The sequence below is a fragment of the Penicillium vulpinum genome (assembly GCF_028829585.1).
Source record: "Penicillium vulpinum strain IBT 29486 chromosome Unknown utg000002l_segment0_segment0, whole genome shotgun sequence".
Classification (NCBI taxonomy): Eukaryota; Fungi; Ascomycota; class Eurotiomycetes; order Eurotiales; family Aspergillaceae; genus Penicillium; species Penicillium vulpinum.
In genome coordinates, this window is record NW_026643242.1 from 3,628,289 (window position 1) to 3,645,210 (window position 16,922).

The following is a 16,922-nucleotide window of genomic DNA, read 5'->3' on the forward strand; positions in this document are numbered from 1 at the left end:
GAGTATGGCTCTCGCATAAGCTTGTATGCTCGGTCCTTTGTTCCTGCATTTCTAAAGCCTTCGAGGTTTCATGCAGTATGCAGCCACAAGTTCCTGAACAAAGCCAAAGAGGCAAGGCCTTGTAAGAGAAGAAAGGGGGGAAAGCTAGAATTTGGCAGAGATAACGAGACTGAAGTTGTTCTCGGCTTAATTGGTTTCACGCCATTTAGCAAAATCTCAAACGCACTAGGAATGCTGAGCATCTGAAAATGACGACAAGAATGAGGGGAAATCACCCTAACTCCTCCATTCCGATCGGGGCACGTGGTGTATTAGTATATCATTCAAAATTGAATGCTCAATCAGCTTCGGGTTTTAGGGTAGAATACCTAAACTATGAGGTGTTCGTAGCAGTGGCTTTTTTTCTCTTAGATTATTAATCTAATATTATTAACATGACTCTACGGAGTAGAGACAAAACCTAAGCTTCGATAGAGTATGAAACATTCTTAATATCTGCCGGCTTTTAATGACCCAATTTGAGCCAGGGCCCATCCCCTACTTCCATAGGAGATTGAACTAGTAATGTTGCACAGCATACAATTCTAGACAGGTCAGCTAAGCTAAGTTAAGCTAAGATAATTACATTTGTCTCAGACTCTATAGAAGCACTTATGGCTCTATAACATACTCCGTATGGAACAGCCAACCCTCTTACCGAGCCCAACAGCGGCTAGTTAGCACGTTGATTCCTTGATAATAAGCCACAAGGAACTAAATACGCAATGCCCTCAAATCACGATAATTATGGTATAATGTAAGCTGGGCGAAAAAGGGCTGTGTATTAGAAGTAAAGAAGCCCAAGGGCTGAGGCCACGTACATTCTTTTATTTCCACGCTCAGGAACGCGTGTGGGAAGGGACCCACTTAGTTGGACTCCAAGGCTAGACCCTTTTTGGGTACAAAAAGTACTTGGTGGGCTGCGCTTTTTCTTTTTATATTAAGATGTGCGCTTTGGGTGGATTTACCTCCGACTCCATTTTCCCTTTTTACTTCGGGCTACTGGGGCTATTGACCGGCTTAAATGAAAAACGCTTTCTCAGTGACACGGACTTTTTTTTTTTTACAGGGGTTGTATTCGAAATTTAATTGTTGCCATTGTCCTATATTGTAAAACTTCATTTTGCTTGCGCATCTTATGTCTAGAACATATATCCTCTATACTCCATATCTGACATTAGATAATATATATATATCGATGGATGCAATATACATATATGTAGGTTCTGAGTTGAATACTAGCTCAACTCAGATCTGAATATTGTTTTACAATCTCATCTGATTTGTTCAGCGTTGATCTTGATATTTGCAATGACCAGAATATATTCCGGAGATCATTGTCATACAGATGAACGGCGTAATGGAAAAAAAAAAAAAAAAAAAAAAACATAAATATAGTTCAAAAATGTATAGCGGTTTCTACTTTGTATACTGTACATGTTGACACCGGTCGGATGTAGTGGTACAAAACGATCATGGACCTATAGGGAATAGGCTCATTCTTCCAATAGACATTTATTATCATGGCACAATCTATCATCGCCACTATGTAAAGTACCAGCTATGTTGTAGACTGCCTTGTCTTGGCAATATCGTGCAGGTTACTGTTTAGGGTAGCTTAGCTATGTCTATATGGTTTCAGATGAGGGCCTTGGAGTAAACCTTGACTTAAAAAGGTTATTAGCTTTAGGTATTATGGTATACAATATATACAATATCAACAAGAGAAGTTTACAATCAGATCAATATGATTTAAACATACAAAGTACTTTGTACATATTATATACGTACATACATATATGTACTCCATACTTTGTACATGCAATACATTAAAGGTACTAACGTTCAGGGGCAAGTGCGTGGCCACATCCCATGCACCTGGCAAACGCCCGGACTAGATCCTTGGATACACTAAAATACGTAATTTACCGTAAATTACTCTTGTTGACGCTGCCACAACGTGTCCCGCTCCCCCCATTCCACCTTTCCCCCCCCTGATGATGAAGTGATCCTCTTCTTCTCTGATCCTTCAACCTCATTCACTCATTTTGCTCCTTTCTTTCCCTCCCTTGTCTGTTTTTTTTTTTGCTGTGTTCGCCTGTTGATTTTCTCAACAGCGTTTTTGACCTGGGCCAAATTCCCCTTGCATTGCTCGCCCGCATTGCCTATTTTCCCTTTCTTTGATCCCGTTTGCTTGGACGGTTCTACAGAAAGTCGTCGTTCGCTCCTTACAGCTTTTCTAAGCCCACACTCGTTTTTCACCTTTTGGGGGTTCGTTTCAGATTTATCTAAACTCCCCTTTCCATTCGTTCATCGTCAAATTATTGTTTGCGCCTGTTTTGGTCTGTCTCATCGGTTGCCATCGAGACATTGGATACTCTGAATAACCTTGCAACTGTGAACTTATTACAACTGTCCAAAGTCTGGTTGTGTTGGAAACTCGAATATTCCAGGCGATCTCCTTCTTGTCATAACCCCTTGTTCATTCATGAGGTGTTGATAGACGGTGGTTATCGCATTTTTGTACACTGACCTTGGAATCGCTCTGAGCTATCACGTACAGAATTGTTCAACATGCGTCCCGACGCTATCTCCGTGCTCGCAGCATTCATTGCCGTAGGCGGTCTCCAACTCGTCGCAGCTCAAGATGCTCCCGAAGCGCACGACCAACGGCCGCGCTGGTACTTCCCCCAAGAAGTCAAGCGAACGATTCGCAGGAACGCAGAGTCCGACACTGGCTCGATCCTCGACGGCATACTCGACAACTTGAAACCTACACAGGCTTCTTCCTCCGTGGCTTCTTTCAGCCCCGAAACCTCTTCCGCCGCTCAGCTCCAGAAGGGACAGGAAGTCGTTGTTGTGACCATCTCGATCGACCCCAAGAACCCCGAGATCACCCACCGTATTACTGGTACTATGACCGTCGGTGGTGAAGCCGCTAGCACCACCACCACGACAACGCAGAAGACAGAGGGCTCAAGCACTGAAAACACTACTAAGAAGGACTCCGAGGCCACATCCGCCGATGCGGAAACCACACGGAAGCAGGGATCGGTGGTCAACTCATCGACCAAGGCTTCAGCTACGCCTGCTTCGACTAAAACCTCCAGCGACGGTCTTATTGGTGATTTGACCTCGGATTTGGGTAACCTCCTTGGAGGTGGTTCCACATCCACATCATCGACTGCAACTGCCACCTCCTTGACTGCAACCACCACCTCCTCGACTGCCACCACTACCTCTGACTCATTGGCCAAGGTAACTTCGCCCGCTTCTTCTACTGCTGCTGCATCCTCTAGCAACGGTCTTCTTGGTGACCTGACCTCAGGATTGGCCGGCCTGGTCGGCATATCAACAACCGACAGCTCCGCCTCTGTGACACCTACTGGCTCCTCGAGCGCCGACAAAATCAGCACCTCGACTTCGAGCGCAGCCTCAAGCGCAGCCTCGAGCATGACAAGCTCGGGGTCGGATCTCCTTGACCTTTTGGGTCTGGGTAATAAGTCTTCTACCGGCAACAGCACAAGTTCTACGGCGTCCTCGGACGCTGTCAGTTCGACCCCAGTTAGCACGCTTGCTTCCGTTACTAGCTCACCGTTGACCACCCCCACTGGAACTGCAACTGCAACTACAACTTCTGGTGACCTGGTCGGCAGTTTAATGTCAAGCGTGGATTCCCTGCTTGGTGCCACCTCTACTAGCACTGGTGCCATCTCTACTAGCACTGGTGCCATCTCTACTAGCACTGGTGCCATCTCTACTAGCACTGGTGCCATCTCCACTAGCACTGGTGCCATCTCTACTAGCACTGGTGCCATCTCTACTAGCACTGGTGCCACTGCTTTAATTTCAACTGCGTCTATGCCCGGTGGTAGTTATTTGCCGCCTAAGTCGACTGGGCTCATTCCTGGCCAGGGAGGTACCAACACTGGTGCCATACCAACCCCGACCAACACCCTTGGATCAGTTCCTGTTCCACACCCGTCCAGCTCGGAGTCTACCTCTGCTTCTGGATCTGAAACTGTCTCCGGTTCTACCACCTCGTCGGCTCCTCTGTTAGGCACTACTACCACTGCCGCTTATGTTTCTGGTAGTGCTTCTCAGGATGGCTCCAAGGTTCCCATGTCTACCTCTCACCCAGCCCCCATCCCTCGTCCATCGTCGACTTCGACGACTTCGATGACTTCAACGACTTCAACGAGCGAAAAAGTGAGCACTGCCAAGACCACCGAGGAGCCTCAGACCACTGAGGTGCTTACGTCCTCGACCCTCAATGACAATAACTGGATGCCATCAACTATCCTTATCGTGCCCACCTTCACCTCCACCGAAAGCTCGACGTCCGGTCAGACTGCGAAGCCCACAGCACCAGCGCTTCCTGGCTCTATCACCCCATCGCAGGACGTCACGGAGCCGCCGTCTGACTCTATTTTGCTCCAGCTTGGTTTCAATAGCCAGCTACCTTGGTCATTTGTTGCAACAACTCCCTTGTCGTCGTCGCAAATCTTCAACTACACTCCTCAGGCTATTGAGAATGCTATGCCAAACCTCTCTCCTAACGAGGGTCCAGTTATGTTTGCTATTGAGCCTTACTACAATTGGAGGACTGCTGGCTATAACGCCACCCTTGCTATCTTCTATTTCCCTCGTGACAAGGTCGATGCCCTGAAAGCACTCAAGGCTAACCCCAACTCTGCTTTCTACAACCAACACAGCGAATCCATCCAGTCATTGATGTCAATGGTTGACCCCACAATTCCCCTTGAGTTCTCTGGAAACTACCCTAGCGGTAGCAGCGACTCGACTGGCAGTAACAACCATGGCGGCAGTGATAATGGCCCGGACAGTGGCAACAACGACAACACTGATGGCTCTTCCGGCAGCTCGAAGGCCAAAGCTAGCTCTGTTGGAATTGGAGTCGGTGTTGTGGCCGGTGCTGCTGCTTACGGTGCGGGTATGTTCTGGGTTGCCCGCCGCTACCGCAAGAGAAAGCAGCTGCACCAGCGCTCTAGTTCGACCGTTGAGCAGATGAGCCAGGGAGGTTCCGCCGCTGGCTCGATGTTTGCTGCTGGTGGCCGGGCCCCTAGCCATGGTAGCCGTGGAACTGCTCGTTCGCAGATGATCAGCGCTCCCGTGATGGCAGAGAACTCTTTGGGATGGAACTAGACGTGCTCCCGACAATACAACGCATACACCATTTCTTCCATCACACCCCACCCCATTTTGGACCCTACGACGACAATTAGAGGGCACCGGGCATTCGGAAGACCCTTATTTCTTCTGAGATAACTGTTCATTCCAATGCGCTCATGTTCTCCCCACTCCGATGGAGGCAGGGACAGGGAGGCTGCACAAAACTTCATTTTCATTGTCCATCATCCACCAAGGATTTACATGTCACATATCACGTATCTCTTCTTTCTGTGCAATTTTTTCGACCGGCCACTTTTCTTCTTCTCAACATGATACTCCGAGCGACGGTTGGTCGTCACTGCGTGTGTCGCGTTATTTTTTTTCCCCCTCTTCTTTCTTGACATATTCCCCCTTTTGTTCACCAAATACTTTTTTTATCCCTTTACTCCTTTCAATGGCACTGGGACTACCAAATTTGGGACAAAATCTTTTTCTCTAATTCTGGTTCCTGTTTGAAAGCTCTCCTTATGAATTATTGGTCATTCAGTCTTTGGACTTGCACATTAATATTGGATTTGGGTGGCATCTTTTTGACAGAGCCAATGGCTTTTCCCCTGCCCTTATTTCCTCTCTCCATGTCTCTCTGTCTGTGTTGTATCTCAATTGTGCTTTTTGCTGTTTTTGTGCGTTTCTGTGTTTCTGTACAGATGTATGAAATGTGTTCAAGTGCCGTGTGGCCTTGTAGATGTGGACGTGAGCTTATCAATGAGACGAGTAGATCTCTCTTCTTTTCAACCCTGTCTTATAAAAGTAACTTGTAATACATGCCTGTTACGTTGAAATTATGATGTTTTACCCCTGACAGAATGGATTGGACTGTTTCGCCATGACATACAATTCGATGGATTTAGAGTGAAAATTCGCCTAATACATTGAGCTGGATGAGAGCGGATTTATGTGCTCTCAGGGTCCCAGAGAGTCACCCATCGATCCCTTTCGGGATTGTACTTCTTTGCCCCCCTCTCGAAAAGAACCTTGAGCACTTTAAGATGACCCCCCGCTCTTGCCTCATCAACAGCACAGCGTGACAAATTCTTGCCTGCTAGGGCATTGATATCAGCCCCCTCGTCAAGAAGGAAGTTGACCATTTCAACATTGCCATGCTTTGCTGCGAAATGAAGAGGCGCCATCCAATATTCACTGCCTCTCTCATTGATATCAACCTTGTTGTGGTCCATCAGAAACTTGACCAATGGAAGGAAATTCCTTTCAGCTGCTCCGATGAGATACTTGCTGCTCCTGACCTCGAATCCGTATTCCTCGAGAAGTTCAAACATCTTGAGTGAACCATTGAATGCTGCACCCTCCAGTTCAACCTTCACCATAGAAACAGTATCTACTTCGCCAATTCCTCCGTCTAGGAGATACTTCACCACATTGCAATGACCCTCGCCTATCGCCTTCTTCAAGGGATACTTCTTGCCGTTGCTGCTGAGACCAAGCCCGTATTCTTCGAGGAGCTCAAACATCTTGAGATCACCACGTTGTGCTGCAGCCTCTAGGCCGTCATCAACTCCAGACACAATATCTGCTTCCGGAATTACTCCGCTTAGGAGATGTCTGACCACATCGTAATGACTGCTGCCTATTGCATTCCTTAAAGCAAGCTTTTTGCGGTTGCTGCTAAGCTCGAACCCGTGAGCTTTGAGAAGTTCAAACATCTTGAGATCACCCCTAAGCGCCGAAATCTCCAGACCATGATTAACGTCAGAGCCGCTGACATGTATTCGGGTAAGTCCTGCTAGGAGATACCCGACCAAATCATGATGACCTCTGCATATTGCAGGCCTCAAAGCATCAAAGCAGTTATCCCCAAGCTCGAATCCGTTTTCTTTCACAAGTTCAAACATCTTGACGTCGCCCTTGAACGCTGCAATCTCTAAGCCAGACTTAACATTACCATAGACATCTGCGTCGGGAGGAAGTCTTTCGTCTAGGAGAAGCTTAACCACATCGTAATGACCGCTGCTTATCGCACATCTCAAAGAAAATAGTTTTTTCTGGGTAGGAATCGCAATGTTACGATGAGCGCTCTGCTTTAACAGGAACTGAACAATATTGGCGTGGCCGTATTCCGATGCGCGTTGGAAGGCTGGCGTATTCTCGTATGCCAACTCAGCCTCGATATCAGCGCCTCCGTCTATCAGGAGTCGCATGACCTCAAGATGACCATTTTCTGCTGCAAGCATAAAAGCCGTCTCTTTGCTGGAAGTGGCTATGCTCGCATTAACTTCGGCTCCTCTATCCAGAAGCAGCTGTACCATATCGACAAAACCATTCTTAGCTGCGTGCTGAAGTACGGGCTTCGGATAACGTTCCTTGCGATTAACAGGAATCCCCTGGGCAATGAGCCTATTCACCACCTCGATCATATTGTGTGTGACTGCCCACAGCAGGAATTCTAATGCTTGCCCATCGAAAGTGGGGAGAAACGCGGGTATTCTTTCTTTTGAAATAGATACAAGTACTTTTTCAAACCCGTCTTCTTTTTTTTTATGATTCATCCGTTTCAGCAGGAGTTCCACGGCTGATCTTCTGTTCAGTCGGTGATGCAGTACAGCCGCATCACGGGCCTTATCATTTGCAGTAACTTTTGTAGCGGGGCCGACTTCTTTCGCTGTTATGAACCCAAGGGCCTCAAGGACCCCGTACTCTGGTTCTGGTATTTCTTGGCCTAATACATCAAAAAAGGTTTCACCGGTTGCGGTCTTCGCATCGAGGTCGACCAGTTTGTTCTTCAGAAAAAGCAAAGCGACGTTGCCATTCTTGCTCTCAGCTGCTCGGTGTAAGGCTGTATATCCATTTTGATCTGGCTTGTTGATTTTGACCGTTTGAGGCAGTAGTAGCTGCTGGACGATAGATTCATGTCCCATGGATGCTGCTTTGGATAGCGGTGTCTCTCCGAAAGAATCGAGGGCACTCGCATTGGCCCCCTTATTAAGTAGAAAGATCACCACATCTAAATGACCATTTCCGGCGGCCCAATGCAATGCTGTTCTGCCCATTGAGTCCGAGATATTGAGACCAGTCGTGCCAATTAACTTTACAGCCTCTAGATGGCCGTTCTCTGCTGCACAGTGCATGGCAACCCTCCCGTGATGGTCTGTTCTAGAAGCAAGGCTGGTATCGTTTTGTAAAAGCAAAGGTATAATCTTGTTGTGTCCTCTCAACGCTGCCCAGTGTAGAATTGTCATACCAGACTGGTCTGCAATTGAGGTGTCGCATTTATTGGCGAGTAGTTGCTCGACTTTCCGTGCGTCACCTATTATCACTGCGTCAAACAGGCTCATCCCTTGAGCCTTTGACTTCAGCCACTCCCACATGATTGAAGTGATATGAGTTTTCCTATCCGGCCAGATCAAAAATAATGGAGATACTATAAGACGTTGTACATGACTTGAATAATATTATTCGGCATTCGAGTGATTCTGTAGAGAATTAATATGGAGTACTAGGGTTGATACTAAGTATCTGAAACAAAAATAGCAAATAGCCGCTGATGTGCTGCCATAACGACTTGGCTACAGCCTTAGTTATGATTTTTAATAAGAACGTCTACTCCGTACACTGCCACGACGGCTCGGGCGAGAAGAGACGCTAATGTATATGCACCTACTTACTTGCTTTTTTTTCTAATAATATCAATACTAATAACCATGACTAATCAACTATCAATATGTAGCCTATAGTTAGCTTTTTATGTATCTAATTTGGTGTATGTATTTGAAAAGATACTGTACGTAAAATCGGTGGCGTGCGTGCATCAGTGTTCCTCCTCGCGCTGTCGTGGCAGTGCCCTAATAAGAGGTCGGGTTCTAAGGTTGGCATATTAATTAACCTAATTTGGCTGGCTGGTCTTCATTTCCTCCAAATCCGATTGGCTGTAAGTTTTATATGCAAGCCATGTCACACCTAGCGGCTCGGAGATATCCACTACAAGCGGCAAGGTAATAATAGTTCGGATACTCTACAATCCGGACATGGATAGTTCTTTCACCTAGCGGAGATATAAGGAGTGTAGCTGCTTGGGGCAAACCTGTTCGATCTAAGATATCTGAGTCCCGGAACGGATATGCAATGTTGTTTTTGATCTTGATATATTCAATCCCTGTTCTGGCGATAGCTACCGAAGAGACTGGCTCACTTCAAGTCGGATGGCAAGGGGGCCCTGATAGACGCGGCACCTGGGACATTATCCTGAGCTGTCTGACAACCATTGTTGCCTGCACATGGAGCATCCAACACCTAAATGTCCCGGGGCAGGCAGATCACGATGGAGCCATCAGAGAAACCCTGCGAAGGCTGAAGTGGATGGCAATCACTGTTTTCTTGCCTGAGTTTATTTTGGCACACGCATTCTTTGAGCTCATTTTGGCTGTACAAGGAACGGAGGACATCAAGAAGTACACGGACAGGAAGGTTGCAAAATACCCTTGGATGATCCGGCCACTCATCCCCAAATCAGCTCGTAGTCAGCAGCAAGATGTCGAGACTGTCGATGCCAAAGATGGATTGGAATCCAAGAAATCAAAATCCGAGAATCTTCCGAAGTCTGAAGGGCCCGGAGAACCCGACACCAAAGAAATCCCAGACTGGACACTTGCGCACTCCTATTTCGCAAATATGGGTGGCTTTCATTATCAAGGGAGCATCCATTTTCCCTTGACTGCCTCGCAATATGCTCAAGAATACGATATTTACGAAATGCCCAAAGTCACTGGAGATGACATTGCGGATAAAAGCAAACTAGACTTCTTCGCGAAGGGAATTGCGCTCCTGCAGATAGCACAACTAGTGCTTTCTCTTATTGTCCGAAAGACACAGAGCCTACCTTTCTCTCAACTGGAAGCTCTCACACTCGGTCTGGCTGCTTTTGGGATAGGCACCTATATTGTATATTGGTATAAGCCTCAAGATATCGGTGTTCCAATAACAGTCTGGCATAAGAAAACTAGCGCCGAGCCACTCAGATTTATAAGAAATCATGACAATCTCTGGGAAATTCTCACCAATCACCGGAGCTCCCATGATGATCAAAGAGTTGACCGCATCAAGAACGACAATATTCCCGTAGGAGCATCCAAGACAACTCATGTGGCAATTCCAACATTGGCTATCATGTCGGCTGCATTCGGATGCCTCCATCTGATAGCTTGGAACTTCCATTTCCCTACAGAGATTGAAAAGACCCTATGGAGGGTTGCCACAGTTCTCTCCATCACAGTTCCTATGACCGGTCTGGCGATTATTCCCCTAACGCAGATTACCCTTCGGACAGACAGGACGCGCGAGTTTATGTGTGGCTGTATAAATCTATTACGGGAAATCTCTTGGCATTGTCGAGACTCTCTGTATCAACAGGATCTGTATAAAGCAAAAACGAGGTTGGAAGACATATATGCTGTTGTGGACAAAGAAAAGATGGAACAGACACACTACAAAGAGATCTTCTCAGATAGAATTGCACATCCTGTTTTTCTGGATTGCATGATCAGTTTCCTCGAAAATGGACCTCACTCTAAGAGAGTTGGACCAGTCAGCCTACCCAGGAATTTTCTATCTGATTTCAAAGAACTCGTGGATTGTTTGAACGGAGATGGTCCCAAAACGAATATTGACAACGCAAAGACCAACGTTTTCCCACGGACGACATTGTTGCCCAAGTTTCGGAAGGAATTCAACTTGTGCATTATATACGCTACTAGTCTGGTATACTGCCTTTCCAGACTAATGATCCTAGGGCTAGCATTTTCTAGTCTGCGATCTATGCCAGATGAGGTGTACATTGATACGTGGACAACGAATATCCCGGCTATCTGATGGTATTGAATATACGCGATACGACGAATATGAGCAAAAATGACATACTAGGCATTTGAATACATAACGAGACAGATAAATATCCCGCAAAATTCTAGGTAAAGCACTGCGAAGCCAGTTGGCTATGTTGGTCTACCGTAGCTGCTAAATTGTTCGTATTAGATCCTGTAGATTAAATGAAAATTAATACATTCAATAACCGATATACCCTTTCTGTCAGGATACAGGATTTACACATAGACAAAGGACACACTCTTCTGTTGAATTGCTAAAAGCGCCAACTTGTCCAAATCCGAGTCAGGTAGTTCTTGATCATTCTGTTGCTGTGCCCTAATAACCAAGTTTTGACCGTAAAGATGCTCGAAATCAACTTTGGTATCCCAATTGAAGAGTGGCGAGCTCTCACGGAAGAAATATGGTCGACCGTTTTTAGTAATGAGGTCAAACTTCTGTCGAAGTACGGATTGGTGAGCTGTTATAAATTCCCCTGCAGTTGTCACTGCGACACTACAGTGCCAAGGACTCATGGAAAATGAATTCTTCTGTGGGATAAGGGGACAGGACAGCTTCGTCTGCCCTGAGGAGGGATGAATGGAGAGACGCAGCGAGTCAGGGTAAATTTGGCGTACTAGCTCCGCATACTCCTATAATCCATGGGGTTAGTATTGCTATTTTATGTAGCACTCGACATGACATACCACCCCGCGCACAATCATTGCTTTTGCAATACTCTTGATCATTTTCTTATATTGCTTGGGACCAGCGCAGTCTTTGGTCACTGGGCTGAACTTGAGATCAACTTTCATGAACTTATCATATCCTGCATTGAATCAGCCATGATACATTTACCAAATTCAAAAGCAACGCACTTACCATTATAAGTCCTCAGATAATCCTCATCACTTTTCAAAAACTTATCGACATCAAACCCCTGCTGTCCACAGCGTCGATGAAGTTCAGCCCTCGATAAACCACAGAGCTTCACATAATCCGATTTGGAAATCTGAGCGCAAGTATAAAGGCCCAGCATATTCATAATACGGTGGAACTGAATACAAGCATATCCCTTCTCAACAGCGATCTTCCGCAGTCGATTCCCATATTCCCAGACCTCTTCATCAGATATCCCTGTAAGATCTAAAATCCAGGAATCAAATTAGCATTCAACCCTGTATCTGACATTCATATTTAAATGAAATGGAGACTTGGATCCCACCATTATAGCAAACTCCATCCGTAACAATAACCACAACCCCACCAGGCGGGTAAATAACCTTAATATCCCGACAAAGATTCACCAACCGGGCCAACCCAAGCTCGTCCCCTAAATCTGGAAGTGCACCCAGCACCTTGTCCATGCGATTATTACTCTTCATTGGAAAAGCAGGTAAAACCATGGAAATCGCTTTGTTGGCTGCGATATGTGTCTGCACGTGTGGCATGAACGATGACCGGCCGAGCCACTCTCCGGCTGCGGTTGTGCACTCATGAGAGCCGTAGCGCTCCACGATATCCAGTATTTCCTTTGCCTTTAGGTAGGTCAATGTGGGACATATTGCCGGTGTATCGGGATAGAAGTTGGTGGTGGCTTCGGGTTTGGGGGGGATTGGGTGTGGTTTAGGGAGGAAGGAGACTCGAGTCTTTGGGGTGGGGGTGGGACGGTCCAAAGGAATTATGTCTAGGGGGGCAGAAACTTGGACTACTGTTGTTGCTAGCATTTTGATATAGTTCATGATAGACGGGAGCGGAGAGGTTGGGGCTGGAACTAGGGATTGGGAAGGGGTGGATCAGGTATTCGAATATTCTCGTGTTTTATAGGGGTGATATCCCCGGATCTTGTATTGGAATTTGGTGGCTTTCTCGCCACATTTCTCTCGATTGCTTCTGCTTTTCGTTGACTGAAATGTACATATTCGCCTTCGAAACTCCCCTGTCCCCTTCCTTGTCCTTTTTTATTAATAAATTCTTTTCGGCGAATTCTTGAACTGGAACTATGCTGTTGCACAAGGGAAATGAAGGGGTATTGCTTACCATCTGACACTTTGTACATGTGTGTTGAAACCAGTGCATGATTTGGAGTATGACTGATTTCATGTTTCCGGATTAGTCTAGGGAGTGCTACACAATGAGAGATCTTCACGGAGAAGAAAAAAAATTGTGTACATTCATTATGTAGCAAATAGACCGAGGAGAGAAAGGAACAGAGAGAAAGAAAGATAGAATTGCCAAGGCGCCTACATGGTCCTGAACCTATAGGGGGCCCAAAGCCACTCAACAATCAGGCATTTCATAGAAGAGCTTTGGAGAACAACAACAATAAGATGGACACTACATACATATATGTATATCTATGAGTAGATACGCCATATCACACGCAAACTTGTTACTATTTGAACAAAAATACTCAAGAATCCTATAGCAGTTGAAGTGGCTGTTCATGCATGATTTGGGGGTCGTTTCCCGATTAGATTGGATTTGGGAATACCTCGCACGAGAGGTCGGGCTACGGGGGAACCAACAGATGTCTCTGGCAAAAGGTTCCGGGGATGAAGGTAAATGTCGATGTGAAATTTCGTTATTTTGACAGCCGAAGGCTACAACATTACGAGAAGTCAAAAAGGCCCAGGGTCTTCAGAGTGCGAGCTCGAAGGTAGACTGACCGATTAAGTACCACTACTCTATTGTTTGTAATAGTGATACAAATCACTACTGCTATTAAGGATGACATGTCAAGTGCTTGAAATGACTCAAATTTCACGGCCTGACAATATTCATGCCAAGACCGGGGAGTATTAGATATTCTCAAAGCTTTCGTAATTCGCATCAAGTATTACCTCCGAAGCCTCAGTCAAGGAAATTGAGCTCATGCGTAACTTTGGGAACCTATTTTGGCCAACCCTTCACAGGAAGTAAGAAGCTTCCTTCTCTCGCTCCCAGCGATACTCCATCCGCCTTGCAGTCTCGATTCCGACTTCGATGCCACCGTAATGCGCCGAAATAAACTCCAGCATCACATCAATACCTGCAGTTATTCCAGCAGATGACCATATCTCAATCCCAGGCAGGAACGACAGGCCGTCAGACACCGCATCCTTAGGAATACTATCACGCAACCATCGTCTATTGCGCTGCCATTTCACATCGCTCGTTTGTTTACTGACATCGTCATAGCGAGCTGAATTCGTAGTTACCTGGCGTCCCTCCAGAAGACCAGTCTGCGAGAGGAGATGGCTGCCCGTGCAGACAGTAATGATGCTGTGGCGGACATAGGGTGCAGCAGCGATGAGAAAATCCTGAACCTCTTTTGTGTTAGAGACTTTAACCTCATCGGATGTAGTACTAGTGTTGTAAACACGGTTCAAACGTGTCCCGGGGCCACCTGGGATGATCAACACATCAATAGGTTTGAACTCGCCACTGCCATCGTCGGCAACTTTCCCCGCTTTCAGGGCAGAGATCACGTCAGCAAAGGTACATTGTGGCAAAATTTGCTGGTTGCAAGCTGTATTGATGTTTGAGGCGGGCAGATCAAATCGCCATTTGGCTCTAGCAGGTGGGATTGGTTTCACTGAGACCGGGTCGAGAGTTGCAGCTGATACAGTCAGAGTGATGGCTGATGTGTCAGGGTACTGGGTACGGATGTTGAGAATGTCCAGTGGGGCGGCCACGTCCAGCAGTTGGAACCCTGGGAACAATGGAAGGTGGTAATGAAAAGGTCTGAGGGCCATTTCGTGTAATACTCCGTTGGTGGAGGAGAAACCTCGTGAGGAGATCAGTTGGAGAAAACGTGGTAACAGGGATGCCATTCCGAACTAAAGCAGGTCACACTTTTTTGTTAATTCGCTAAGATCAGTTGATATAATCTCAAGGGGGGAAATGTATTCATATGTTCATATGAGGATGACAGCGAAAAAATAAGGTAGTATGCCAAACAAGTCTACCGTGTATGTATGTTAGGTAGCTTGATGATGATACCTAAATTAGTGCCGCCATCCCCGGGGTAAGACAAGTAGTTAGATACACAGCATAACTCTCTATTATTGAAATATAATCATGTATGGTAATTTCAAGCCCCTGAAAAATGAGACCCGACTACAAACAACGCCCCAGTCAAAATGCAAATACCCCCGAACAATTGCGCGTACAAGTAATCGCCTTCCCGTAACGCGATTAGCTGTCCTGCTATATACGGCCCAGTTAATAGTGGAATGCTATTGATCGTGGTGATCATCCCAACACGTGTTCCGGATTTCTCCGGGTCTTTGGATCCAAAGTACGCATTCGCAGCGGGCAATTGGCTCTGCGCACAATTAACCAGTAACCCATAGACCGTGGCCCAAATGAACATGCCAACATGGGTGTGTACACCAATCCACCCTAGAATGGCGATACCGCAAGGGATTGAGACTGCAATGCAAGTCCTTACCGCACCCAGCCACCGGTCTGCCACGAATGCAGATGCGATGCGGGACGGAACACCAACGCCGTTCATCAGGATCAGGAGGAGAAGTGAATCTGATGCAGTAAATCCTGTGTGAGCTTGGGCATACTGTCTAAGCTGGAGATGTTGTTAGTTGTTATACCGCCAGCCCAAATGTTATACAAAACGAAACTTACATATATGTATGCAAAGTAAATACCTTCGAAGATCAGGAATGAGCCGATCGAAAAAAGGAGGTAAGGGCGTTCGTGGAACGCACTGAAATCAATCCAGGGAGGAGGACTCCGAGGTATAATCCGAGATCTGGTGTACTTGACAATTATAATGCTGTTGAACAGGATAATGGCAGTCATGATCCGGACAGTCCATGCAAATCCAATATTGTCGAAACACTTGTAAGCGACCACAGGAAATGCCATCCCTCCAGTCGCTGCTCCACAAGAAGCCAGCGAGACGGCCATCACTCGCTTGGAGTTGAAGTATGTCGCGTACAGCGAAATCATGGGGCTGAAGACAAGTCCGTGGCCAATCCCACTGACGATGCCTTGCGCTAGCCAAAAATGCCATAACTTTGTGCCGAATGAGGTGGCCAATGCTCCTGCAACTTGAAAAAAACATCCAAGAGTGATACATTGTCTCAGATAACCCGCGTCCATTGCTCTGCCTGAGAGAGAGGCCAGAAAATGGACGAGGAACATCTGCACCGCTCCGATCCAAGATGCATTCGCTGGGCTGATATCGAGAGTTTGAACGTAGTATTCCTGGAAGAATCCATACCTGCATCATGTTACTAGATGAAATTCTCATCGGATGTGACAGTTCCCTTACGATGTGATATAGCCCCATACATTGAACACGACTAAGTGTCCTGTCAGAACCTGGGTCCAGGCCACGAGACCTCCATCAGGGATTTCGTTATTCTCAGCTTTGCGGTCCTCATCTTGTTGATGAGAATTTGAGGGAACAAATAGCGGAGATTCTTCGGTAAGAGTAGGATAGGTAGTGGCCGACGTTGTATAGGACGAAGCGGCGGCCGTCAAGTATGTTCCGGCTGCATTGCCCTGGGATATATTTGGCTGGCCCATATTGGTTGGGATGACTCCAAAGCGCAAAAAGAGAATATCGCTCAACCTTCGGAAAATAGAATGGGAAGCGGGCAGTAACTATATGAGCATTGAATTCTAAAATATGACTCCTCAGGTGTCCATGTACCCGCTCCCTGCAGAAAGCTTGCAGACATGTTTCTGTTTTTTTTTTACAGAGTACAGGTACTATGTACTACAGGTATGAGTACATATAGGTTGTGGAGGTAATTTGATAAAATACTGTAAACTATATGTCGCTGCCTACAATCGGATGTTTATCTTGACACGAAGGGATAACAATAACATCCGAACACCCACGGCCCCATTTTGCTGCACACATCCGC

The 16,922-nt window shown here is 46.4% G+C and overlaps 6 protein-coding genes across 6 annotated transcripts; 2 read left to right on the plus strand and 4 right to left on the minus strand.

The window, feature by feature from the left end:
• Positions 1-2,613: 2,613 nt before the first annotated feature.
• On the plus strand, positions 2,614-5,205 carry N7479_004440 (putative mucin family signaling protein Msb2; the record flags this gene model as incomplete). The annotated part of the gene is made up of 1 exon (XM_057252137.1): positions 2,614-5,205. One exon carries the CDS (start codon positions 2,614-2,616, stop codon positions 5,203-5,205), a length of 2,592 nt encoding a protein of 863 aa, XP_057111462.1.
• A 920-nt stretch (positions 5,206-6,125) lies between these two features.
• Positions 6,126-8,555, minus strand: N7479_004441 (ankyrin repeat domain-containing protein; the record flags this gene model as incomplete). The annotated part of the gene is made up of 1 exon (XM_057252138.1): positions 6,126-8,555. The coding sequence occupies one exon, from the start codon at positions 8,553-8,555 to the stop codon at positions 6,126-6,128; it is 2,430 nt and encodes an 809-aa protein (XP_057111463.1).
• Positions 8,556-9,309: 754 nt separating this feature from the next.
• Positions 9,310-11,052, plus strand: N7479_004442 (uncharacterized protein; the record flags this gene model as incomplete). Its single annotated transcript, XM_057252139.1, has 1 exon — positions 9,310-11,052. The coding sequence occupies one exon, from the start codon at positions 9,310-9,312 to the stop codon at positions 11,050-11,052; it is 1,743 nt and encodes a 580-aa protein (XP_057111464.1).
• A 230-nt stretch (positions 11,053-11,282) lies between these two features.
• On the minus strand, positions 11,283-12,770 carry N7479_004443 (isocyanide synthase family protein; the record flags this gene model as incomplete). The annotated part of the gene is made up of 4 exons (XM_057252140.1): positions 11,283-11,696; positions 11,751-11,872; positions 11,926-12,189; positions 12,269-12,770. The coding sequence occupies 4 exons, from the start codon at positions 12,768-12,770 to the stop codon at positions 11,283-11,285; spliced, it is 1,302 nt and encodes a 433-aa protein (XP_057111465.1).
• Positions 12,771-12,817: 47 nt separating this feature from the next.
• Positions 12,818-13,102, minus strand: N7479_004444 (uncharacterized protein; the record flags this gene model as incomplete). Its single annotated transcript, XM_057252141.1, has 2 exons — positions 12,818-12,999; positions 13,084-13,102. 2 exons carry the CDS (start codon positions 13,100-13,102, stop codon positions 12,818-12,820), a joined length of 201 nt encoding a protein of 66 aa, XP_057111466.1.
• An 850-nt stretch (positions 13,103-13,952) lies between these two features.
• N7479_004445 (Major facilitator superfamily domain general substrate transporter) lies at positions 13,953-16,578 on the minus strand (the record flags this gene model as incomplete). Its single annotated transcript, XM_057252142.1, has 4 exons — positions 13,953-14,769; positions 15,198-15,610; positions 15,670-16,270; positions 16,322-16,578. The coding sequence occupies 4 exons, from the start codon at positions 16,576-16,578 to the stop codon at positions 13,953-13,955; spliced, it is 2,088 nt and encodes a 695-aa protein (XP_057111467.1).
• Positions 16,579-16,922: the final 344 nt, after the last annotated feature.